The sequence below is a fragment of the Diadema antillarum genome, unplaced genomic scaffold (assembly GCF_040938485.1).
Source record: "Diadema antillarum isolate AM-2024a unplaced genomic scaffold, OU_Dant_1.0 scf00000055, whole genome shotgun sequence".
NCBI lineage: Eukaryota > Metazoa > Echinodermata > Echinoidea > Diadematoida > Diadematidae > Diadema > Diadema antillarum.
The window spans coordinates 466,229-494,164 of record NW_027270944.1 but is presented as its reverse complement, the minus strand read 5'-3'; the positions used below and the strand labels follow the sequence as shown (position 1 = coordinate 494,164).

Here is a 27,936-nt window from a genome sequence, read left to right as displayed (position 1 = left end):
CATACCTTCCGTGAAGTTATTGATCTGTGTGATGTGGGTATTCTTTTATAGAGACAAATAATTTCTGAAGCAATATCTATCGTACATTAACTATAAGTTTTAAGGTATTTTGAATAAAAACAGTGAAATTCAAGCATAATTGGATAAATTTGTAGCAAAGTCAGCCAATTGTGTTGAAAATGGAAGTGCAGGTCTTAAACATCCATGACGTGCGAGAGGCACATGGATACAACTGATTTTGTCATGTTATGACAATGTTACATGTGGAATACTTCCCATTTGTTTTATTCATGAAAGGTCACTAAATTTTGACCTGTTTGACGGGGGAAGGGGGAGAGGAATATCTTTGTTTCTTTCATTTCTGATTTATTTAGTACTTATTTGGGTCACGTGAGGGCAGTATGTTCAGACGCATTCTTTTAAGACAATGATAGATCATTTATTCATGTGAATTAATGGAAAAGCATGTGCGTGGATGTAATTATGTACAAAACAAATCATGACCTGCACACACTATTAGGAGTATGTGCACACACATATGAATATGTGGGACTATGTGTAGATTCATGCCATGGTACAGTCAAAGTTTGTTTTGTGTGCCCCTTCTGGAATTCAAAGAAACAAATGATTTTGTCGCCTCTCCCGAACTCGTTGAGCTCATCAATGCGACAGTACAGAAATCACTTCAAAATTCATAATGTCATTTGCGAAACCCCAACATACATTTCTTCATTATCACTGATACTATGTGGTCAGTAAAGTTATTACAGTGCGGTTTTGATTGCGACGATTTACCTCTTTCAGTTTAATTGAATGTGTAATGAACACTTGAATGGTATTATTGAAACCATCAGCTCAAGCAGTCATCCAAACTGCAGAAGAATGGCTACAACAATGTAAAGAAATGTGTCCATTGTTCGGCAAGGAAGTGGATGACCAATTGAACCTTAATAATCCCTCTTTGCCTCTGCCGTTTTTCTCTCTTCTCTCTCCCCCAATACACCACCCCAGATGTTCAGAGCGGAATTATGACACATCGAGGTTCGACAACCGGGTGGCGCACTACCCGTTTGACGACCACAATCCCCCCCAGATCGGTCTCATCAGGCCGTTTTGCGAGGATGTCATCCAGTGGCTTGCCCGAGACAAAGACAACGTCGCCGTCATCCACTGTAAGGCGGGAAAGGTGAGTCGCCACGGTGATGTTGGACTACGAACGCCCCATCATGGATTCCATTAGCGACTTTACCTCTTGGTCAGCCTTTTTGAAAGATGTAAAAGGCCAAAATTTCTTTCTCCTGTTTGTAACCTGTCACTGTCTGGCTCTAGTTCAATCTAAAGGATCATCTCACACAAGAGATATTGGTACAAATCCTGATACCCAGCACGTTCGCAGATACAGAAATTTTTTCATATGAATAAATGATATGTTATAGAAGACATAGCCCAAAAGAGATCTGACAAATATTAACAGAGCCATGACCATATGAATGTCGCTGAACCATCAGTGGAGTGTAGTGGGCCTGTGAAATAGTCGTCCCAATCATGTGACTGACGTGACCTTTGCCGAACTCCATATTTGCTCACGTTGTGTGTGAAATGTTACAGCTTTCCCTTCATGACTCTTCACGAGATCTATCAAGGTCATTCTGTTTTGTGTGACATATCCTGCAAGGTTGAAGGAGCTGACTGCATTCATAGTCATTCGAGAAGATACATTAGTTTGTTCATCTCTTTCAGTACAGAACCCCATGCGATTTCTTTGCAACCAATGCACTGGTCCCAGGGCCGTAGCAGATATTTTGAGTTTCCCATGATATGCCCAGATGTACTATTGACTGAATTTCAAGCCAATTGTAAGCATTGTTCAAATTGAGCTCAAACCCGTACTATTCTATAACTTTGGCTTTCTACTGATTTTAAAAAGAGGAATTTTTTCCCACAATAGGAAGGACCAACAGGAAAATGCGTCGAGTACTCAAGTATTGTTTAATGGAATTAAAAGGAATATTTCCAAATTGTGTACTGCTGACATGGTAGGAATGTTTGGCTGAAAGTAGGCATGTTTTAAATTGATATCAAGCCATTACATGTGATAAAATTAGTGTGAAATTCAGCAGCAGTGTGTTGAAACAATAATGGTAGATATTCTAATCCCAGAAGCACATTTCAATTCGTGAAAAGTAAAAGAACAATGATTATCATGTAGTACACTATCTTCTTTGCGTTGGTGGTTAACATCATCTGATTTTGTTGTTGTTGTTGTTGCTTTGATTAACTTGATAACAAAGAGATTGGGCACATAGTAGTTCTCAGCATTTTGTGTCAAACTGTGAGGGTGCTAATCTAAATGACTTAAAGTAAGGAGAAATTCATAGTGTTACCTGGCAGTATTCAAACTATTAAAAACAGCTTATAATTTTAATACTAGGAAGATTTTGACAGATGCGTGCGAGCATCCAGGTAAATATGATGAACGGCAAATGACGAACAGCATTTACATAGCGCTACTTGTCTGTTAAGAACATTCAAAGGTGCCCATCTCCTACAATATGTCACACATTATTCACAAAGATGCTGGAAAAGATAGGTCTGTAGTTCAGACTTGAAGGTATCAACAATTCTTGAATCACAATTCCATGCCACATTTGAGTTGGTGGTAATGGAGAGAGTATAATCAGACAAACAGAATCAAAATGGCAGGCAGAGGTTTCATCAGACTTGAAGTAGGGCCTGAAAGAAGAAAGGTGTGGTATTTCGCAGTTCCGCATGTTTTCGCAGAATGGCAATATTAGTAACAACCACATCGTATATAAATAACATGAGGTGGTGATGTCATGGCTACGTTAGTCTGCCGCAGACTGCTGAACAAAATGTTGCTTATGTTCTCTTCTTTTCTTTTCTTTTTTTTGCATGAAACCGAAAAAAAAACCTCTGTGCATCATATCCTTGTTACACTACAGTAACTTTAATAGCAATGAGGATATTTAGAGGGAAAAGGAATATGGCCGCTGATATATGTAGTTGCAACCACTGCCACTATTCAGCCAAAACACACGAAACTGTAGAACTGTATAGTCTTGTCAATTTGTATCTAATTTTGATTAAACTGCTACCATGCTGTTTTTCCATTATTGCTCTGTCAGTTTGAAGTCAGGTTGACCATGGTGTTTTGAATTGGACGTCTAAGTCAGGTTTGCAGGGAATCACATTGTCACATGAGCTCTCCCTGTCTGCTTCGCAATCAATGTATGAAACCTATAGAAAAATAAACTAAAAGAACAACAACAAAAAACTCACTAAGTAATGGCATGGTATAGAGGCCCTGACAAAGAAAGGCACATGACTATAAGCGAATGATAAATGCACCATCAGAGGTGGATATCTGCAGTGAACTCTGTCTGCCTCTCTTTCCTCTCTCGTACCGGCCCCCGAGTTTGCCCCTCTCGCCGCGAGAGGCGCATGTGATTCTGGCGTGTTGGCTGGGAGTACCCGCAGCTATTCATAGCCGCAAAGAGTAGTTAATGGCCCCCTAATGAGGCGAGAGGACTACCCAATTAGCAGTCTAATGAGGGTGCTGTGGCCTGGATATTGCACCCTGGGAAGGCCGCCCAGCAATGACACACCTCTCATTACCCCTGTGGAATTTCGAGATGAGCATTTCAGGAATAGGAATAGACACACACAACAACAAAAAAAAGAAGAAAAAAAGTATGAGAGATGAGAAGGAGGAGGAGGAGGAGGAGGAGGAGGAGGAGGGGTCTCCGAAGTCTGTAAAGTTCTGAGATGCAAAAGGTGAGAAAGAGAAGAAGGAAAAGAAGAAGGAGGAGTGGGAGAAGGAGGTGGAAAAAAAAAGGAGAAGAAGAAATAGTAGTAGTAGTAGAAAGAGAAGAAGGATGAGAGGAAGAAGAAGACCACCTCAAAAGGAGAGGTGGGAAATAGTGGATGCAACAGATGAGATCCAAAAAGTAGCTGTAGGAGGGATGACATGCAAAAAGTATTGGACTGTGTGGGGAAGCCAGAGACTGGATGCAAAGGAAGAAATGCTGCCTCTGAGGTGCAAGAGATTAAATCTTCTTCTTGTATGGCATATCCATAGTGTGCCAGGTTGATACCGTTTTGCTGTTGCAAGAGAGATGATGGGCGGAAAACGGATTAGATTGGCAGTGGGGAGATGCGAATGGATAGAATGAAAACAGGGGGAAAAAAGAAGAAGAAATCGGGTGACAGAGACAGGATTAAGTAACTGACATGCAAGCGAATGATGTTGTAGATGAGGCACAAAACTGGATTAGATGATATGCATGGGATGCAGCAAATTTGATACAAAATATATCAGAGAAAGGGGAGGGGGCAGTTCATGATGACATTTACCGGATAGTCCTTGCAGTTCTTGCCCGTTACTTTGGCAACATGTTGAATACTCAGAGCTGACCTGCGATTTCCTAACTGCTGGTATTACAACAGTTTGATATGATCAGTGCCATTCGTGTCCTTGTGGATTGGGTACAAACGGGATCACGAGGATCTGATGTCGGAGATGAGAGTTGAATTATTGAAGTGGCAAACGACAAAATGAAGCTAATTTGAAGCCAGCAAACTGTAAGAGGTGAAGAGGTACCAGATGCATTATCATTGAAAGAGGTCAGGTTTGAGGTAAGGTGTATCAACAGAAATGTTATGGATTCATGGAAGGTGCGAATGAAATTCTGTTTGTTCCGATATGAAAGTGTACCAATACTCTGAGTATTAGGTTTGCTATATTGTAGAATATACTTAAGACATGCCCTCTTCAAAATATAAAATTTTTTTTGGCACTCTGATTTTATTTATTGGGGTATAAATGTAAATCTTATAGAGTATACAAAAACAAAAATGACTTGACATAGACTAGTCGATCACCCGATTCTTTCAATCAAACCATTGCGCTGTCTATATTTTCTTCCAAATACATCTTGAACGATAGTGATATACAATGCATGCACGCGATCAGCTAACCGATGAACATGGAATCTAGATACTTGTCGTCAAAATGTACGTGTATAACTGAAATGCACACATATCAGTACCTGTGCTTACGGAGCAGAACTTAAACGCGCGGAGCGCGAGTGCCAAATTGTTATAGAGATATGTATACTTTCAGGGGGTATCACAGGTATATGGCTGTTTTTTGTGTATTCTAGCTGTACACAAATTTGATTTCCAGGGTGTTAGTACACTTTCAATGACTGGGGAACTGTGCACTCAGCAAAATGAATGGGAGCAAGGCATTGGAGAAAGAAAAGTGACGAATTATCCTGCATTGTAGGTAGGGCATATTTAAATGCTTATAAATGTCATTTTTAGATACTGAAAGATGTGCAGATTGCTACATGTTAGAGTTTAAAAAGATGATAATATATGAGTGTCTGTACACATAATGAGGTATTATCCTTGAGTAAGTTTCAATGCGGTTTAAAAGCATTTTTAATGAGAGTCATTGCTTATTTTAATCACTATCCCCAGTTGTTTTGTTGTTCCTTTACCTCCTATGGCAAAGTTGCTCATTTTTTTTTTTCTGTTGGCAGCAATGTATAATGTGCTTATCCTGTAAGAATGAACACAATGGAATGAAAACATATGTAGAAGTCAGGTAAATCTCGAATATAGTTTATTGCTAGTATGAAGACTATCGGCAATGATGAAAAAGGGGATATACCAATGCTGCACACTGGCACTGGTCCGATGGTCCCTGACCAGTAAAAATCACTTGTTGGACCAGTAACTTTTTCAGGAATGGGCCAGTAAAAAATGGAAAAACTGGGTACTCATTGATCCGACAGACAGGTCGGACCAGTAGAAAATATATGGGTTAGTGTGCAGCCCTGGATATACAGAGGTTAACCACAGTTTATTTCCAAACACTTGAATGTATTGATGTGCAATCATCCCTTGAAAGTCGTCCCTGAACAACCCAACAAGGAAATGAATGTTTTAGATTTAGTTATTCTTTTTGTTTCTCTGGAATAATTGACTGAGGAATGATCTGACAGTACAACTAGTGTTCTGGGGGGGGGGGGGTTGATATTTGTAAATGACAAGGAATTAAAACATTCCTTAAGATATGCTGTGAAGGTTTTTTTTAATGATAGATAATCTACCTTGGCAAAATTTTGTCTCAACCAATTTTGCTTTTTTCTTTGTTTATTTTTGTCTCGCCCGCATAGCCAAAGCAAGACATACAAGTTTCTTTTCAGTCATCGTCGGCTTAGACCTATGATATACTGTAAAACGAGGAATGTTCGCGTGTATTTTAATTTCGCGAATTTCGCGAGTGCCAAGATTCGGAAATTAAGATGCACGCGAAAGTTCTTGTCTACACTATATGCATTGAATGCCAGTGGCAGTTCGCGAAAATTTCATGCCGCAAAAAAGGCAGTCTGCTCCAATTCGCGAAAAATTCATGCTGCGAATATATCATGTTTTACAGTAAGTCACACCACAGGAACATAACCTGGAAATGCAGGTCAAATTTGAATATGGTTGCAGTCTGACAAGTTCAAAGTTGAAAAGGTCAATGAACTTGTCCTGATAAGCGCTGTCCTCACAGTATTGTGGTGTACTCTCAGTAACTTTCCACAGATTTGAGCTATGACCACCAAACTCACACCACAGGTACGTAACCTAAAGATGCAGTCAAGTTCAAGTATTGGTGAATTCTGACAAGGTCAAAGTGTCAATGAACTTTCCCTGATTTAAGCACCATGTTGTGGGCTCTCAATAACTTTCCACAGCCTTGAACTTTGACCACAAGTCTCACACCACAGGTACATCACATAAAGATGCTAGTCAAATTTGTATATTGGTTTAGCTAGAGGAGGTAAAAGGTCAAAAGATCAACAAACTTATGTTCAAAAACACTTCAATTACAAATTGTGATATGTGGGTGAGACAGAGCTTGGCCTTTGTCTTGTTGATTTTTTGTTGTATTCATGATGATGTGATTGTGCGATGCCTCACGTATCCGAAAGAAAAATAAAAGGAGTTTCGAACCAGGTGTCAGATGAAAATTGCCATCTTAAGTGAGTCATGCGCTGTGGAAGCTGCAAACCAGTTTTTGTGACTGGCATCACCGATGTGCGAGAGAGGGATTTCCCCGTCTCCAGAGGCACTCATGTAGGAGTTTACGGGAATTCAAAGGTTTCTTTTTATTTTTGCAAACTCTTTGTAATTTGCCTTGTCATCCTCTAGCGGCTGTGCATGAAGATATATGGCACCTGTTGGGTCTTAGCCAAAACACAATGGCTTCATTAGCAAGAGGCAACGAAAGTATTCTTCAAATTGCTGTGTTTACTTTTCTTCTACACTTCTATACTGCACGTCTGAAAGTTAGTACCGCACGCAGTGTGACGATGAAAAATGTAGACTGCATTGTTTATATCAGAATGTGAAATGAACCCCTGCGATACAAAGCAGGGACATCCAGGCTGCAGTGAAATTGAGTTTCAGGATGTCGATTTCTTGTAGCCATGGGACTGCTCTCTATAACAATAGGGGGTGGTGTACCAATTCTTGGAATTTTGGAGGCTTGCCTGGAAGTACGTTACATTAATCTTCTAACAATGCTGTGCAAAATGTTTGAGCCACAGTGAAATTTCTCCCATTTTTGAGATGGGAAGATTTTCCCCCATCAAATGATGGCCGGTGCCCAAGCTCTGAAATGTGCCACCATTAATGTTTTCATAGTTTCGCAAACTTGAACGCTGTGAGATCTCCAACTGAAATGAACTAATGTCATAACAAAGTCATCAAATGAGAGGTTTAACTTTCGTTTTGATGCTTTATAATTTCTCATATTTTTAAGGGGAAAAAAGGCAGGATTTAGAGGCTGCGACACAGAGAAAGCCTCCAAAATGTGCCTCAAACACCTCCAGCTCTCTAGCTTTATTCCTCATCTTGCTCCAACATAACGTTCCCTTGACCCCTGTGTTCAGCTGGGTCAAAGGTCAAAGGAGAGCTTCATGCTAAAGTGGCGTTATTACTTTGACTGTCCTTTTTTTGTCACTTCTCTTCCTCCCATCCATATTCTCTCTCTCCCTCTCTCTCTCTCCCCTTGTCATTTTGCACTTGCTAGCTAGTCAAATTTGCAGGAGTTAATGAGAATCGCAGGATACCCAGTGTGACGGTGCGCTCTTGGCTTTGTCGCACGAGGCGACCACTTTCGATAGTGCAGTGTCCTGGACGGCCGCTCTGTCCCATCAAAATGAGCCCGACTGGCATGGCTATGTATACCGCCTCCATGGATTTATAATGCCCCCATTCCCGCAGCCTGTGTAGCGGGTGGAGTCCAGAAGCGGTCTGCGTGCAAGATTTTCAAGATGGACATGGAATTCTTTATCTTTTCCCAATACAAGCTGGACTTGCAATTGCTAGTGACCTTTGGAGATGGTAGCCCCATATTTGTACAGTTTTGGTGGCGGGAGGGGGGGGGGGGGGTGAGCTGAATCGATTAGGGGGCCTTCATATTATAAAGGCTGGTTGTCACTCAAAGTTATACCCTGCGTGGCAGTAGTGTGACAGCATTCAACCTGTAGTCATACACTCAAACTTGATACAGGCAACTCCTTTGGTTAAGAGTCACTGCAGTGTGGTTGTATGAAAGTCCTAAAAGAAAAAAACAAAACAAAACAAAAACATATGCTGCTGAATAAACACCACATGATAGGTGTACTTTAAGGGCTGATAGGAAAATATGCTCAATATCTCAATTTTGACAGTAATATATTCCCATTTAAAGGACAAATCCACCTTCATATACATAAGGATTGAGAGAATGCAGTAATATTCGTAGAACACATCAGTGAAAGTTTGAGGAAAATCAGACAATTCGTTCAAAAGTTATGAATTTTTAAAGTATCTGCGCAGTCACTGCTGGATGAGAAGACTACTACAGCTGATGATGTCACTTGCTTACAACGATATAAGGAAAATAAAAAGAGAATTTCACAAAACTTTACTTGTTGAATAAAGTGCACATTTCTTTGACTTGTTACTGACGTATGTTAAGGGTAATATTATTCCCCCTGCCTTCTGAAAGAGAGTAGTCGAGTGTTCTTTTGTTATGTGAGAAAAATGAAAATATGTTGAATTTTCTTCATTCTTTCTGTATATCGTTGTACACATGTGACATCACAAGCTATGGTAGTCTTGTCATCCAGCCATGGCTGAGCAGAAACTTCAAAAATTCATAACTTTTGAATGGATTGTCCGATTTTCCTCAAACTCTCACTGATGTGTTCTACTTATATTGCAGCATTCACTCGACCCACATGTCCATGAAGGTGAACTTGTCCTTTAATTTTCATATGGATATAACCATACCCGTCCCACATATACAGAGGTAGGTATTAATATTTATGTAGGCCTTCAGCTCACTGAGTTTGGACTTTGTTGTGATACTTCTGCATCAGACATGGTACCACATGTGACTGTTTGAAATGCACATTTTCAGTTGCATAGAATGACACCTAGCAGATGTCTGTTTGTACACACTTTTGGGTCAAAACATTTTAGGCTCTGGTTTCTCTACTTCCTGGCTTGGCTGGCTGCTCTTGAAGAAGAAAGCCAGTCAGAAAACTTTGCAACTTTTCTTTCCTTTTTTCAAAAAAAAAAGGAAAAAAGAAAATGACTTGAGGCAGATGTCATTCTTTACATTAGTTTGACACTGCTCTCTTCTTCTGAGGATAATGATAATGGCAATGATAAAAGCAACCATTGTTGGTATTATGGATTTTTGAAGGATTTTTGATCTTTTAGCAGATAGGGTCAATGAACTTGGGAGCTCAAGCTGCGCATATTAGAGGTTTGCACACACACTCTGAAGCGCGTGCTCTGCTTAGGCGAGGCGCCACGTAACTGGAAGCTGATGATGTAAACAAACGGCTTCTGGGAAATATTGGGCGATTTTCAGTATGCGTGTATAGTGGGTGGAAATGAGCTGCTTGGCAGAGGTCTGTGCTCTACGAGTGCTTTTCTAGTTATTGTTATTGTTATTTATCATTACTATCATTGCCTTGAAAGATTTTACGAGAGGAAAGAATTACAGGTACAGTCAAGTAAATGACAACCTTGCCCTAAGCTTGCCCTTACTTCTCATGAGGATAGGATGGGAGGTCTCCTGGCCTACAGCATATTAAAAGATAGAGCAACGTTTCGCACCAAATATTTTTGTTACAATCCATCTGTGTATATACGGTTTCCCCCTTTGTGATCTCCGGGCTTTCAGCCGAATAGATATATGCGAATAACCAGTGCAAGGAAAGTAATCACCCGTGTGGTTTGATACTGACGCTACTGCAGAGGGAGAGTGGTTTTGGATTGGATTGGATGGAAGAAAAAGGTGGCAGAGAGAAGGTTGTCCAATCTGTGTTATGCATTTGTTTGTTTGTTTGTTGGTTTGTTTTTTTTGCTTGTCTATGATGCTGCTGACACCCATCCTAAGATCCCCCCCCCCCCCCTTGGGATCACCTGTCCTTCTGATTGAGATAGAGAGCAGGGCATTCACCTGCAGCATTAGTGAATAGGAGACAGAGAAATGATTAGCTCAGAGGGATCTCCCATTTGCATGCAGCTTTGATTCATATCCAGGTTCAGCCTCAAGAAACTTTCACCTGCTCTAATGTTTTGTTTTTGTATTTTGTTTTTCTTGAAGGTATGCATAGTTCATTACTCTATTTAGATGTACATATTCATATATTTTTCTTTTTTTCTAGTAAAAGGGGAAGCTTTTTGCCATATCATGATCCCACATGTGTTAATTTGGAACGATCCCCCCTAGGGTCCTGTAAAAACTCAAACAGTGGCAGTGCTATTCAATTTTCATAAGAATGTGGTGACAACACTGCACCAGTGCACCCCAGATCAATTTGGGTGTACATGAAAAGCATTGAGTGCTATCTCTATCTCCAAACTAGAGTACTGTACAATGGTTTTTGTTTTTGTTTTTTTCATAAATAAAGCTGATATGGTACAATCTTCAAGTATTGTTTTTTAAAATCTAATATTTCAGATTAGGGTCCGGACATGTCTAGTTGAGAAATTTTGATTTTGGTTTCAGCAATCTTAGCAATTTCTTTTCACGCATCCCTGTGTGTTTCCATTATGTACCTCTCACCTTTCATATTATAAGTGAGGACGGTGAAGAGTAATTATCATCATGAAGACATATCTTTCTTAGATAGAGGCTGGTCATATGCAATGAGACATGAATCAGTAATATCTTCCTTATCTGTGAGGCAGATCTAGTTTGACATGTACTTCACATATTTTTAATTGACGGCGCCGCCGCCGGTTCAAAGGGAATAAGACTGTTGCAACCCCATCTCCTGAAATTCCTTGATTTTACTGTCATTGCTGTCAAAAAAAAAAGGGGGGGGGGAATGAAATACAAAAGCCTGTCGACTCGCTGGCTATGACCTTTACAGATATACAATCTCTGTCAAAGTCATATCAGCTGACGGAAGTTGGCAGGAAATGTGGGAAAAAAGGGATAATAAAGCAAGAAACACATGGATGTCCAAGCGCATCAAAAGTTCCTGATTGTGGCAACAAGTAGTCGGATGTTACTTGCGGTCATTGCTCCGTAGCAAGTATGTTGGAAGTTCTGCAGCTACAAATGTCTGATATTACTTCGTGGGTACGGACTCCATCATAATAATGTTTCATGGTTTTAGGGGGATGGTACAGTTTTGTTGAGACTTGGCTTCAGGTTTTAACTTTTGATGGAGAGATAATGAGACACCTCTTTAAAGGCATAATTTACCATTTGCAGATGAAACAAAAACCCAGCATTAGTGCTTTAAAATAGTTCTTAAGTGTGATTTAGGGATAGAAATAACCACTGTGAAAATTTGAATCAGTAAAATTAATTCTAAGTGTTGTTAAATATACAAAATGTGAACAATAGTTATAATAGGAATGTTTCCAAACTACACCGTATACCGCTACAGTTTATTGAGAAAAATACTGACATCTCCTTATAACTTAGGCTTTACTACAAAACTTTCACATAGAAGGGTGTTTTGTGGTACGACAGACTTACACATATGCATGAAAGGCGATATTTTGAACATATTGCAAATGACTGCTCCCAAAGGTAAACTGGACCTTTAATATGAAATTTGAAAGAGCATACAATTCCAAGAGTAATTCAACTTTTCTTTTATGAAAATTGGTTTTGAAATGGCCGAGATATCCAAAACAAAGCAATCCCAATAAAAGGTGGGACCCACCTTTCATTAGGATCGCTTTGTTTTACTTTGTTTTTTTATACCTCAGCCATTTCAAAACTGATTTGCATCAAATAAACTTTGAATTCCTTTTAAATGGTATGCTTTGTAACAAACATTTCATAAGTGGTTTCTTAGTATCTCACACACAAAAATTTAAAAGCTCAATTCTCATCTCCGCCAATACTATACCCATTCCTTTAACCCATCAAGTCCTGGTGGAATTTTCCCTGCAAAAATGTTATCATTCCTGCCATCATTAAATTGGCCACTCTAAAATTCACCGCGTGTCGAAGTCTGGAGAAAGATTAGATGGAACCACTCAGATTCATGTCATCTACACAAAATTAGAAAGAAGTGTACAAAATTTGCCAAAGTGAGAGAGAAAAGATAATTTAGTCTTTTAAAATGTGTTGCCAATCGGAGAATCAATTACAAAATAGCGATAAAAAGGTATCAGAATTTTTGCAACTGAAAAAAAAAAAATCATATATGATTATGAATAACAAAGGGCTCAAATGGAAGAACTCTTTTTCCTGTGTTTGCTATACTTTATGAAACTATAGAGTACTGAAGAGATGATGTAACAGCCTTTTGTTATAGCTTGGGTTGGGACCAGGCACACGGTGAGACACTCGGGCAGGTGAGGTTGTTTAGAACCAGTTTATTCCACAGCAATGAACAGCTGTGACATCACACTTTGGTACTCAATTACAATAGTAATGAATAGTAAAATTTGCAATTAAAAGGATATACCATCAAACCACAGGAATGTGAATTCTTGGACTTGATGAGTGAAATGTGTCCCTTCTCTCTGAGGAGTGACTTTACTGTGTCGTTTTGAGAGGATGCTGGAATTTTTTATGGTCACTATCTGTGGGATGTGATCTCTGGGGCTTTTAGTGTTATGACAGTTGACTCTGCAACCTCCCCAAGGAATAATGGACCAAATAATTTAGAAACAATAAGCATAAAATGTATGATATCACTAAAACACCAAAACCGATGACAGTCACACACGGAATTCATTTGCTAGATAAAGATGGTAGAGGCCATCAATTATTTAGTGGTGTTATCTTCACAAAAAAATCATAGCCATGCTTCGTTTATTTCATTGGCATGTGTTTTTAAAGCAACAACACATAAACAAACGTCTTCCTCAGTCCAGCAGTCCCCTTTAAACCAATTAGAATTGAGCATGAAGGTGATGTATATTTGATTGGAAATTTATCTCTTGTTGCAACAAGGCCCTGTATTCTTGTGTGGGTGTAAATATGGCTGTAAGATGGGTTCAAGCCTAAGTGTGAGAAGTTCAGTGCCTAATCTAGTGTATACAATCACATACCTGCAGAATTGACTTCCAGGGGACATCTCTTTCTGCAACTAATTTGCTTGTTCCAGGTTTATAGTGCTAAGAGAGCAAAAGGAGTGCAAAACATCCTAATGCATATGAAAAAAATAGAGATAAACTTGATATATAATAGCCGGGTTCACACGTACAAATTAGCGGGATGACGATCGCGATGCTCATCCCGAGTTTTTTGGCGAGCGTCCACACGTACCAAATTAGCGGGATGGCGATCGCGATCGGTATCCCGCTAATTTGGCGAGCGTCCACACGTACCGAATTATCCCGCTAATTGCCGATAGAGATAACAGCAAAGCCTGCAAACTGGGTCACACTGCGCCCTTCTCTATCACTGCCTGCGCGCACTTACCTTTGTCCATTGTCTTTTACGCGTCAGTGGTGTGGTTCGCGCGCTGTTGTTGTTGTGCTCCAAAGAGGTGAAGGACCTCTTCGCAGAGGTCTCGCTGTTGTGATGTGCGCATTGCATGATGGGATGTAAAAACTCGAGATTCTAATCCCGACCGTTCACACGTACCAGCGCGGGGCCAATTATCCCGCTAATTGACGAACCAGCGCAAGATTTCTTGGGATTAGCATCGCGATGCTTATCCCGCTAATTTTCGGGTTTTTTCTGTCCACACGTGCAAAAAACTCGGGATGACGATCGCGATGCAAATCTCGAGATTTGTATCCCGCTAATTGGTGTACGTGTGAACCCGGCTATTGTTAGAAGAGTCGTGCACAAAATCGGAAAGACATCTACGTATAAAAGTTTGCCAATCTGAGAGAGAAATATTTGTGAATTTAAAGGGATAGTACAGTATTGGTGGAGATGAGAATTGGGCTTTTAACTTTTTATGAGATACCAAGAAAACACTTATGATATAGTACAGAGCATACCATTTTAAGAGGAATTCAAAGTTTATTTGATGAAAATCAGGTTTGGAATGACTGAAACATCCAAAAACAAAGTAAAACAAAGCGATCGTAATAAAGTGTGGGTCCCACACTTTATTAGAATCGCTCTTTTTTGGATATCTCAGCCATTTCAAAACCAATTTTCATCAAATAAACGTTGAATTCCTCATAAGATTACATGCTCTTTCATATTTCATAAGAGGTTTCTCATTATTTCACCAAAAATGTTAGAAACCCCAAATTAGGTCTCAACCAAAACTGTACGATCCCTTTAAGAATCCAATGTAGATTAGTGATTTAGAGGCTTTTGAAAATTCGTCCACAGAAGAAAACAATTACCTATGAACAACAAAACGGCAAGCAAACAAGAAGTTGCCAACATTTCCCGGCCCAAAGCAGATGGGAAGGAATGTATGCAGTGGTGTTATAGAACTTTGCATTACAAGTTGACGATTTTGAGATGTCCATTTAACATTTAATGTGACTCGCTGACATTCAAAGCAATCATAATCTATGTATTTGCCCAGTTTTGCTCCTTGTTTTTGACTCATGTAGTGCTCTTTTCATGCAACATTTTAGTTTTTCGTTTATGGGCTGCTTGAATTAACACATGGCCTGTGCCCTAGAATCTATTATGAAGTGATGGCTTTTAGAAATGCAGAGCTGGCTATGACTATAGTAATGTCTTCTTTTGATTGGGGGGGGGGGGGGGGGGGCAAAGAAGGGATATCATAACCACATCTGGAATGACATTACCATGGGTCTCTCAAGCTGCATATTAATAGGAGATTATTTGCCCCTTCTTGTAATTTGCACGAAGGATCCAATTTAATCCTTACGGGGCCAACACTTCAAAAATGCCATCAGCATCTTGTGCAGTTTTTGTCCCAGTGCTGACAATAGAGTTATAAAAGAAAGAGGGGGTATGTTTCCAAGAATCATAAGCACTTCTTTTTTTTCTCCCTCTCTAATCTTGATATCTTCCTCCGCCAGGGGAGAACAGGGGTGATGGTGTGCGCCCTTCTCTTGCACCAGGGGCGGTGCTTGACGGCGGCCAATGCAATGGAGTACTACGGCAACGTCAGGACCACAGACGGAAAGGTAGGTTCCGCCCACCCTACCGGTTCAAAGTTCGAGAGAGTCTGTTCGAATGGGATCTCCGTCTGATGCACTCGCAACTCCTAGACGATCTGAAATATGCATATACTCTATTCTGTTTGAACTCATTAACCCTCTCACAACAATCATCTAAAACTTTCGTTGATGTTTTTTATGTGAATGGGGTCCATGTTCCTGTACGGTCACAGGAGCAGGCAGACTAATAAGTGCAGCCACATGGGTTTGCAGACAGAACAGTTTGTAAGAGACATAGGACAATATTGCTTCTCATAGTAGTGGTTTTTCAGATGCATCAGTGACAACCTGTAGTATCAGTGTAGAGCTAATAAGCACTTTGAGTGATTTAGCATTGTCTACATGTACATTGTATGTGCTTAATTAAGACAAAGGCATTTGAAATACTCCTTGATAGATCTGTTGACAATAGAAGAAGGGAGCTCAGTGTAATCACGATATGTTCAATTGTGTATATGTGCCTAGCCCAAAGCCTGTCTTCTAGAATGGAGTACAGAAGCATTTCAAAATGCTTGACCGCAGGGGGGCAACGTCATCTTGGCTCACTCATTACCCCCTTCTCTACCCCTCTTTCTCCATCAATCAGGGGGTCACTATTCCAAGTCAGAGGCGCTATGTACAGTACTACGGGGAGCTGGTCAGGCAAAATGCCATCTACAAGTCGGAGATGGTGCTACTCAAGCGGGTGCAGCTCTTCACGATACCCATGATGAGCAGCGGCACGTGTTCGCCGTTCTTCTCGGTCCACCAGCACAAGGTCAAAGTTCATACTCAGGAAGTTGTCAAGGTGAGAAGCAGCAGAAGCAGCTGCGTCCTGCCCAACCGCATCCATTCAATGATAACCCTCAAGGTGTTCAGATGCAAAAAATTTATATGAAAATGGTATAGCTATACGATTAGTTTATACGTCTAAACACTGACTAACGAAACAACTTATAATAAAACAATGTAAAACGAAATGACGGTCAGAGCATCGTTTCAAACTAGTACTCGATAACAAATCAGCATTCCATCATGTCCATTATGCTTCTAAACGTATGGCGACCAAAGAACAGTATAACTGGACGAGGCTTAATGGGAGTGCGCACGAAACGGGCGATGTCATGACCATAACAATATGAGCAGTGGGAAACTGCGCATCTATGCGACGTTTTCCAGAACGGTCGAGATCAGCGTCTGAACAGTCTGTCGGCTATACGGTGATTCTTTATATGTTGTTTCTTTATCGAGTTTTGGTATAAACAGGCTTGCGTCTGAACAGGGGGCTCTTTTTTTTATGTGACACTGGTAACTTTACCTAGCAGTGATGGGTAGACTTAGCACAGACAAAGCCAAGCAAACTTCCTTTTTTTTTTGGGGGGGGGGGAGGGAGGGAGGAGGGATGATTATTATCCATTTCAGGGCTAATCTAGCACATATTTGGAGTTCCGGTCTCTCGAGAATCTGTATCGGAACGATGTAAAGGTATCCAAAGGGTTAAAGAAAGAGCAAGAATACAATGAGATTTGCTGGGAGCGTATGATGGTTGCATTAGGGACTTTCATTTTGTGGAAAATATTGGTTGAAGTGATTACTCCAGATGAGATGAGTTGTGGTTTTGTTTTGTTTTTTTAGTTTTTTTGTTTTGTCTTCAACTGTAGCAGATGTAGTCAATACTGGTAGTTGACATTTTCCTGTTATTTGCCTGACGTGATAGTCCAGTGAATGTCTCCCCAGAAAGCTATCATCAAAGAGTATTTAGCAAAGTTCAGTCAGCAAAGTGGTATCCAATACCACATTGAATATCAGTCGAAGTGTGAGATTTGGTGCTGACCACAAAAATGTCGCCTTTCCGGGAAATTTGGGGGATGTGTGAGCATGTGCAAGACCTCTGGTGATTCTCCGTCTTGAAGTGAGGTGCATTTTTAAAAGCATTTTGGAATGCTGCGGGGGTTTCATGGGCTGGAACAGACTCAGAATTTGGAGTTAAGAAGTTGAGGCAATGAAATGCAAAACATCATGAATCAGGAATGCCACTTGCAGGATTGTTTGATAATCTGATGGAAGAGTTACGTGGAAATGCAGTGGCATGATTATTTGGAATTGAGGAAAGGTGTTTGCTTGTTTTCTTTTTTTGTCAGACCAACTGAAAATGTAGACAGCCTGGGTGATGATGAATCAAGTAAAGGAAAATGTAGCTCACAAGATCAGTTTGAAGATCTAGCATGACAATTTACATAGAAATGGGGAATGTTTTGGCCATGGAAATGGGGAATGTTTCAGTCATGTTGAAGGGACCAAAAAAAAAAAAAAAAAAAAAAAAAAAAAAAAAAACCCAGTCAGACAGATGCTTAGATTAGAAAGGCTCGTTGATCAGGTAGAGTGCTGTGTGTAGCTGGTTGTATCAATTCAGACTTGTTAGCTTTGAATAGGATAAGGGAAATTTTCTGGAATTAGTTTATTGTGCTAAATACTGATATCCTAGGGGTAATTTAAAAAAAATATATATAGGTTTGTTTGTTTGTTTTTTGCGGGGGGGGGGGGGGGGGGGGAATAATTAATACAAAGAATATTGTATGAAATCATCTTGACGAAACACCAGAGAAAAAGATATTCAACTTGGGCAATTCAGTATATCATTTCAGAGATCCATTATCAATGTTAGAATACCCAAAAATATGAAATGAATGTCGATTTGCCCCCTCTCCCAGTGTGTGTGAGTTAGGCATAGATAACCTACTGCAAAAGTAGAAATTTTCGCACATTTCTAACAGCCAGAAACTAGCGCAAAAAATAAAGGCACCCAAATATTTTTTCTTGCCATATGTTCCAGTAGTTGGTGTCTTGATACCGCAGAATTAAAAACATGCGAAACTCTTCTTACCTGGCCGAGTGCTAAAAGATTTGTTGCGCGAAAATATCCACTTTTACAGTATTCATTATTTCAATGTGCCAACATACTGACATATGATCATGCCATTGGAATTTTTCTAGTGCAATCCAGTGCATCTACTTGCTAAGAGGGTAAGTTAATATCAAGATTTTTGAGAGATGTCACTGAGGTATTAAATTGACACATATCCTGACTATCAATACAAGAAAAAAAGAAGGAAATTGCAAAAAATTTGAACTGGAGTAGAAGAACAGATGTGGTAGTAGAACAGGAGCAAAAAGTGTGTTTGCAATTGCAATATGAATATGATGTTTGCAATATTTGCAATGTACTTTCTGGCAATACCAGTCTAGACGCAGAAATAATTCTTTGTTTCTGTAGAGGTGGATAATAATGAAGTTCCCATAGTTTCAGAAAATCCTCTGTGACGTGAATGACAGAATGTCTTATCTTGTGCCCTGCATATCCTTTATAACTTAGGCCTTTTTTCTTCCTTTCTTCTTCTTCTTCTTTATTTTATTATTTTTTCTTTGTCAATAATTGAATTTCAATTATGCTTCCTCCTGGAGTAATTGTTTTTCCCCTATGAACTGACATACTTTCGGCAGGCATAATACATCTGTTGAAAAACAGAACAAAACCATCCCGAAACGAAACAGAACAAAACACATGCACACACACACACACAACCCAAAGCCTTGGGGTATGCAAGTTCCTTGTGGTTGACTGGATGGGTTTTAACTAAATTTGCGGTGTATGTATGTGATGAATCGGGCGTTTCGGTGGAACAGCGGAATTAATGTGCATTTTCATTTGTGTGTGGCCCGATTTTGTTGGTTGAATTAAAGGAAGCACTGCCGTCAAAGAGCTTGTATGTGCAAGCGAGAAGTCGCCTAGCAGTATCGATTGAGCACCCCTATGAAGTATATGTTTCTGTTATCACTGATGACTGTCATAAGAAACTTAGACCTGTCATCTGCAGCAAACGTGTGAAACTGGCTTAGTCAGATCATCTCTGAAAGTTAATGAGATATCAGGCCTGTATGCAGGTATTTCGTCGTCATATTTCATTCCTGGCTATTAAAATCACATACAGCATAGTTGAGACAGACTGCGAATAAAGAACAAAAAACGAAGAAGTATCCATTATGACAACGTACATGTTGTGGGGTCAAGATCCTCTTCTTCTTTTCTTTTCTTTTTTTTTTTGGGGGGGGGGGGGAGGGGGGTGGAGATATGAAACATCAGGCATTGTCCAATGTCTTATTCACCTGAGATATTTTGTAAAAAGATCTATTGAGAGATAATTTTAAGCATTCACCTGCTGTCTTTATAGCCCTGTTTTGACCCCCAAAAACATAGCGTGTCGGTGAGAATTTATTGATGCAATCAACCCATTTATTTCACCAGCTACCTGTCCTGGGGACGCAAACTTCTGTGTTTATCAGAGCGGTGCTTGAAGTCCACATTTTTGTGATAATGTGCTTGCAGCCAAATTATCCAGGTTCAAACCTCCTGAGAAAATTATGTGCTTTCTTGAATCGTATGAATGAAAGATGAGGTGTGTTTGAGTGATAAGTGTAAGTCTATTTTCTTTTTCTTTTTTATAATTTTTATTTTTTTATGTAAGTCAGCAACAGGAGTACTGTGTGATTTAAACTTGATGCAAAAGACCAGTTAGTCATTCTAGAGTTTGTGGCATTGGTTGTGCCTGAATCTTGCTGCAGAAAGATAAACTTTTATCGTCCAGATTTTTTTTTCCCCTCTTTTATGCCCAAACTACTGGGCATGGCTCTAGAAAGCAGTCTCTAATCTGAAGCAGGTTTTTTTGCACTTGTGGCCATGACAAATACATGTTACCATAATGTGTCAGTGTCCTTTTGCACTGCCCGTTTGGTGCAACCTCCAAACTTGCATCCTAGATCAAATTTTGGTGTCGGTTTGTGGGGGGAAATTGAGAACACACGTAAATGGCAACTGGTTGGAAAAAACAAAATTTGCACGATGGGAAGCCGCATAATTCCTTAGCAGAAAAGTCGTTGGCTTCGTGGAGAAGAAATGGGCGCATTCGAAGCTTTAAATGTCCTGATCAAAGTGGGTGATGTGGGTGAGATACGATAATAACAGTGATATACTGTTGCCATTAAGATACTTCTAATGTTAAAAGGGCAGCACAACATGTATGCCTTTATGTATTACCAAGGAGGTACTAGGCAAGCTGGAGTTACAGCTGAAAGTTCTATGACCCAAAGTATTACGTAACGAGCTTTACGCAATTTCACTTCAGAGTGCCGCTCCGTTCTTATCAGCGCGATCTTGCCTCGGGTGGCAGCCAGTGACAGCTGGGGGATTATGCCTGGGCCTTGTGATGTCCGAGGTTCCATGCCGCTTGGAAAATTAGTGGGGAAGCGAGGAATCTGCACCAACAAACAGATTACACATGCGCAGTTCATTACAATGCATCGTGTAGCTGCGCAAAATACTCCATCGTGATCGTCACAATTTTTCCTGCGTTTCGGTCCTTCTTTCATCGAAATCCGTCAAGAAATGGGTGAGTTATGGTGCTATATATGTATAGATATGATTATTTGTTTATTAATTTCATGATTTTTTGGCAATATTTTCCGAAATGTTGCGACAAACGAAAGTTATTTCATCAGATAGAGCAACTCTTTCTCTTCGAGAACCACCTCATGCCGAGAGTGTAAAGTTATGTAAACATACGTAGAATGGCATGGGTAAAGGCGAAACCACTCACAGAGAGTTATTTTGCGCTCTGATTGCGTCGTCCGCTGCAAGTCTTGTCGTAGTCCCATATGTTCATTTATACGTTTTCTTTCCGTCCGTAAATCGTGATCAGATCAGATGCAACGTAAAGTTGCAACGCCAACGAAACGGCATTACAGGCCTACTTTGATCAAGTGATCACATCACTTATCAATATTTGAATGAGACAGGCTTATGTCACGATGCCTCAAAGGTTTAGTATGATGTATTCATATAGATAGGGTCTCTAGATATTGGCCCGTGCCCTCGCTCGAATTCATGTTAAATTTAATACTAGTAATAAAGTAATATTAATAACGTTAACGTTAGGCCTAATTAATGGTTACAACGTTAACGATGAGATGTGAAAGTGTGAAACTTAACTTGAGATGACATGTTCAACATCACGAATGTGACAAACACAATTCACCTACACAATCCTTTTGTTATGTTTGGTATATTTTGAGACTGATCATCAAATAGTTTCCCTTTCTTTGTTTTGTATTTTTCTGTGTAGATTTCCATCTTGACATCTTGCAACGCCGCTGTCGATTATGTGGCAAGGACTTGAAAGTTTCCTACTCTTATGAGAAAGGCAGTGTCAGCAAAATCATTGGAGCAGCTCTTGGCGTTGATGTACTCAAAGATGACAACAATGTATACCCCTCATCAGTATGTGGCAGTTGCTACCTAAAACTCAAAAGGTGGAAACAAGGTACTACTAAGAAGTCTAAAGCTGTACCTTTGAACATTGATTTGTATTCCTATGCCCCACATGTTGAAGGATGCACTCTCTGTAGTTCACAAGCCACCACCAGCAAGCCAGATGTGCAAAGTCTTGCGAGAGAAGTTTCTTGCACTTCGCAATATTCAAATTTTGCGGTACTCTGCAGGAGCAGTCATGTGTATATGATTGACGTGGATGAGGAGGGAAATTCGAAGAAAACATTGATTGTGCAATCTAATGGATCATGGTCCGTTCGCGTGTATGGAAATCTTGTGAAAGGCCACACAGATTTTGCTCACTTGACAGATTCGATAAAGACACGTGATGAATTGGAGTCAGTCTTGACTGTTTTGAAAGACTTGAACATCTGTCCAGGAAATTCAGACATTGATCTGTCAGAGGAACAGTTGAAAGGAATGCCTGCATTCCTTGAAAGATTTCCGTCCCGAACAATTAGACATAACAGTTGTAATTTTGTCACGAAAGAACGAAGATGTGGTCCCTGCTCAATTTATAGGAGCTCCCTATCGGCAGCAGTGACAGCAGCCAGCAATAAAGCAGAGGCAAGCACGTCTCAGTTTGCACCATTGAAACATGTGCCCCGCGAAGAATTGAGAAACAGACTAAAAAAATCACAGGCTACTGTGAAAACAATGCGCAGAAAAATCGATACTTTAGAAAGAAGGATTTCTAACCTTGTGGAGGAGCATGGAGAGGTGCTCCCTCCAGACCAGTCATCCTGCTTCCAGGAAATTTTGACAGATGACAAAATGTACGAGTACATAAATACCTTGCCGGAAAATTCCCCGCAGAAGTTGTTGTTTGAACAGCAAATGAAGGCAGCATCATCGAAACCAACAGCTATGCGCTGGCATCCTGCGCTCTTGAGGTTATGTATTGCAGTCCACTCTAAATCTGCATCAGCGTACAACTTGATAAGAAAATCAGGTTTCATCAACCTCCCTCATGAGAACACTTTGCGCAACTACACACATTTTAGTGATACGGCTCCTGGCTTTAATGGGGATCTACTGAAACATGCTGTAGAAGAGTATGATTTGAAGGACCAAGCCAAGTACAAAAAGAATGTGTGTCTACTGATGGACGAAATGAAGATCAAATCTGGGTTAGTTTTCAACTCTACTGGAAGGTTGGTTGGGTTTTGTGATCTGGGTGAGGTGAACAATGAACTGAAAGACTATGAAAATAGTGTGAAAGGAGAGAACCTGAAACTTGCAAGCCATGTGTTTGTGTTGATGGCCAGAGGCCTTTTCTCCAACTTTAAGTGTCCATTCGCGTACTTCCCGTGTGAGAACATGACATCTGACCAACTTTACTCCTGCGTCTGGGAAGGAGTGCAACTTTTAGAGTGCTATGGGTTACAGGTACGGGCTATCACGTCAGATGGTGCTAGCAGCAACCGTAAATTTTATGAACTTTGTACAGATGCCTCCAAACAACATCACTGGACCTGGAATCCATTTGCCAAGGAAAGGAAGGTTTTCTTCTTCTCTGACCCACCACATCTGATAAAGACTGTTCGGAACAATTTTGCTAACAGCGGCTGTCATTCAAACACAAGAAATCTCATGGTAAATTGATGTCTTTGACTTCTTACAATTTTCAAATACAGAACCTTTTGTAGTATAATATGACATAACATTTGAAGTGAAAATTTCTTGATCATCACTGATTGTGTGATTTTTCCATTCTCAACATGATACACAAATCAAATTTTCATATTCATTGTTCAGAAAGAGATCTAAAAATGATTCATGTGATGTAGAAATGAGAAATGCTATGCAAAACGAGGGCTTACAAGCTCTTAAATTCTTTTGGACATTAGACCCTATAGGTATTAATCACTATGTAGTTTAAAATAAACTCACTATACATGTATATGTATGTTTTCTTTTACCTGTGTAGTTTCGAGGGCAGCAAATCTCTTGGCAGCATATTCAGAGGGTCTATGACTGGGACTTGTCTTCTGGATCAGGGCTACGGAAATTGTACAAAATTTCTAGTGACCATCTCAACCTCACCCCTTCATCTAGAATGCGTGTGTCCTTGGCCACCCAGGTAAAACCTGCTAAATACAGTGATTTTTAAACATATTCTGATGTAATCTTTATTTTCATTGTTACAGCTATTTGAAGAATAACAGTTTATGAAATTATAGTTCTGCAGTACATGATTATAATTCTTTTGTAGAAAAGACTGCCCTTTCACACACACAAAAAAAAAAATGCCAAACAAAATAAATAGACTGCATGTCTACCTAATTTCTAGTGGACAGTTTTGCTTACAATTACTACATGTTCTTTTGAAACAGGTTTTGAGTGCAACCATGGCCAATGCACTGGAGTCACAAGGACTTGAAGAAACGGAAAGCACCCGTTACATCATCAGAATGATGGACCTTTTCTTCGACTGTCTGAACGTTTCCAGTGTTTGTGCCGGAAAAAAGAAACGCAAGCCATCCTTAGAACCCTACCGGTCTGCAGATGACTGGAGATTCACGGTAAAGTCTATGACATTAGATGATACAGATGAGATTTGGAAAATGATACTAATCTTTATTTATCCTTTATCTGGTAGTTCCCTTGAACTGTCAGAGTTGTTCATATAATCAAGTGTCGATTCATGATATGCATTACATGTACATCAACTACAGGTGCGGTGGAGCGTTCTAAAAATTCAAAAGTGGGGGCCCACCTCCAGGTTTCATTAGCTAACAAGGAAAAAAAAAAGTCCTCAGCTCATCTTTCTCCTGCCACTTCCAGGTTTCTTCAACTGACAAAAAAAAAAAAGGATCTTCAGCGGAAAACATAACCTTACCATGCTTATGTAGTCCATTTTATGGTGCACAAAAAGTACCTCCCTCATCCTCATATTTTTGTTCATCTCTCCATTTCCATTCTTTTATCAGTTTCTTGAAGATGAGTTCCTTTCCTTTCTTCATGAATGGGAAACTGAAGGGAAGCTGGTACCAGGACTGAGCAGAGCAGAGAAAGGAAAGCTGTGTCTAAGTAAGACAACTATGGATGGTCTCGTGATGACAGGTACTTCATGCTTTCTCCACGTCAAACTTTACTGTTTGGATGTATTTGTTTCTGCCGTTAACATTCTATTTGTCTTTGTCTTCTATTTTTCTGATTTCATTGTTTGTTTTCATATATTTGTTTGAAATGTTTATGATGAAAATGACAGTATTCAATAGAATTATATTATTTTATTCATATAATTTAATCTTTTTTTACAAATCAATATAAATTCCTAAACCTACTCAGCTTTTAGTATCAACAAATTTTTTTAAAGTTGTTATTAGATGTCTGACTAATAAGTCAATGTAGAATGATGTGACCTGTGACCTCCTCACTGTTTTTCTTTTTGTATGATGATTTGGCACTTTGAACACTTGAATGTGCATTTATTGTTTTCAAATGGCCGATAGAACTGTAGTACAACTGTAGTAAATTCTGAAATGTCATTACTATGAATGAAATTTAGGGGAAAAATCCTTTTCTCTTTCAATTTGTTTGTTTTAGTGAAGTCATTTACTGCTCTGGCTAGGGAACTGTTGGCTGAAGAGGGTGTGGAGTACCTTCTCAGTGAGAAGCTCTCACAAGATCCACTGGAGGAGCACTTCGGGAAACAGCGTGGCATGGGAGGTCGCTATGAGAACCCAGATGCTCGGCAGTTTGGGAGTAACATGCAAGTTCTCCAAGTTGCAGGTTCTTGTGTGACACTCTCAGCCAGGGCAAATGTTAAGAGACAAACAGAACGATCTCCAATGAAGATGAAACCACTCCCAAAACGGACAAAGTTGAACTAGGCTATGGTATTCAAGTGGAGATAATGTTAAAGCTGAGCACAGCTGAATGAACACATATGAATACATATGTTTCTCTGTAGGACTAACATGTCTTGCTTCAATCAAGATAGAATTAGAAATATCCATGGCCTTGCATGCATGATAAGTAATACAATGAATGACTTTGGTTTTATTTGTAAGCGCATTGCACTCCTGCTATAACAAACTCCGTTATAATAGAATTCTTGTTACATGAGGTAAAAATTCAAGCTTCTGAATTATCATCTGTACTATGCTGTTTGGTTACAACAGAATTTCAATGTTATGAGAGAAAATTACAGTTTACTTATAACTTCATTATGACAGGAATATGCTGTATCCATTGTCAATGTGTTTGTAGATGGCAGCATTGATGTGCTTTAATTGATGGATTACAATTATTTATTCATTGATTGCTTGCTGCATTGGATGAGATTGTTCAAAGGGCAAAGAGCCCAAGATGCTCAACTGAGTTTGATTCCTGTTTTTTTTTTTCTTCAGAAAAAAAGGAGTACATTTTCAAGTATGCTTTTTCAATGGAATAACGGAAATCAAAACTTGTGGAATGCAGTTAACCATAGATGTGGTGACATGTTTAACTTGTTCACCAAAGGGAGTAGAGTTCCATATATAGATTAAAATGAAATTACCAGCAATCATTTCAAACAGCTCCCTATTGACAACTCTAAAAATGGTTTTGCAAAAAGATTTATAAATGTGATTTCGTTACCACATGAACTCATTTGATGAATGTAAATCAGCCAGTGTACACTGTACATGTATGTACATATTAGTATGTATGTACTCCCCCAGGAGGTACTAGCCATGCTCGCCTTACCTCTTTAGTCCCACATACTGACAAACATATTTGCTGTTTCACAGAAAGCTACTTGCAACCAGTTTTCTCAATCTTTTTTTTTTCTCTCTCTCTCTCTATCTGGCTCTCTTTCATTTGGCCTGTCAAGAAAGTACAATAACTTTTAGCTTCCAGATCTCTCTTTCAGTGTTATTTCTCATTCTACTGCCTTTATTGAGATGCAAATGCTGATTGATGAGTGACTTTTTGCTATACCTTTGTATAATGTATCTCTTTGTAATCAATATGGTCTCTATCAGTCTCAGTTATGAATGGATGTGAAGTCACAGCATATTCATCGAGCAAACGATCACTTGTCAGATGCCTCAGTTTTCTAGGTGTATGTGCTGTCATTTTGTTAACTCCTTTTGCTTTATGTTTTGCATTTATTGATTTGTCTTATGGCATGTATATAGAGTTAACACTAAAACATAGTTCATGTAATGGATCATATTTGTTGATCATACACCATTTGAAATTTGCTTGCAATACATAGAAAGGGTCTACCAAGAAACCTACCTGGCTGTGCAATTTACCTCGATGAGCTGTTTTGGGAGTATGTCAAGATAAAAAATGTAGAATTACCTTGATTGTAGATGACAACTCTTTATTCCAGAAGAGCCCTGCCCATCCAGCATTGTGGGAAGGAGGAACATCACATGATGAGACTGGTACTGTTGACGAGCCTTTTTGGCTAATATTTCACAATTTCACCATTACCTAACTCATATTGTGTTACTGCACCATTTTTAACTTAATTGTAGCACATATGTTGTACAAGTTTGTCTTTCAGTCATTCATGTTAAACAAATGCAATGTAATTCAAGAAGCCATTGAGACGTATTTGTTGGAATGTCAGAGTGCATGTATACTCTTGTTCATTTTTAGTACAAGAGAAGCGATTATGCGGACGATAATTTGGTCACACTACAGAAAAGTTACTTGATGGATGCTATGCGAATGTACATGCTATTTTTAGAGTGGAAATACATAGTGTAATCTTTAGTGTAAAAGCATAGCTCTAGTACATTTACTTGGACCTCTACTTGCCACTTGTACATGTACTTGCCATTTTTTTATCCTTGCTTTGACCAATGTAAATATGTTGTAGTTCTATCTGCCACGGAACACCAGAATTCTGTGATATATAGCAGTACATGTGACAAAATGGTACTTTTAGCCGTAAAAATACTCTT

The 27,936-nt window shown here is 39.5% G+C and overlaps 2 protein-coding genes across 2 annotated transcripts in view; both read left to right on the top strand.

The window, feature by feature from the left end:
• The window catches only part of LOC139715791 (phosphatidylinositol 3,4,5-trisphosphate 3-phosphatase and dual-specificity protein phosphatase PTEN-like), a 100,680-nt gene that overhangs the window by 55,196 nt on the left and 17,548 nt on the right, over positions 1 to 27,936 (top strand). The window contains exons 4-6 of the mRNA XM_071627330.1: positions 1,012 to 1,186; positions 15,526 to 15,633; positions 16,253 to 16,453. Of these exons, the coding sequence (XP_071483431.1) occupies positions 1,012 to 1,186; positions 15,526 to 15,633; positions 16,253 to 16,453 (484 nt within the window). The remainder of the gene's footprint in view (positions 1 to 1,011; positions 1,187 to 15,525; positions 15,634 to 16,252; positions 16,454 to 27,936) is intronic.
• On the top strand, positions 21,044 to 26,268 carry LOC139715788 (uncharacterized). Its single transcript, XM_071627328.1, has 6 exons — positions 21,044 to 21,089; positions 21,822 to 23,623; positions 23,958 to 24,110; positions 24,364 to 24,552; positions 24,961 to 25,093; positions 25,580 to 26,268. The coding sequence occupies exons 1-6, from the start codon at positions 21,086 to 21,088 to the stop codon at positions 25,864 to 25,866; spliced, it is 2,568 nt and encodes an 855-aa protein (XP_071483429.1). The 5' UTR covers positions 21,044 to 21,085; the 3' UTR covers positions 25,867 to 26,268.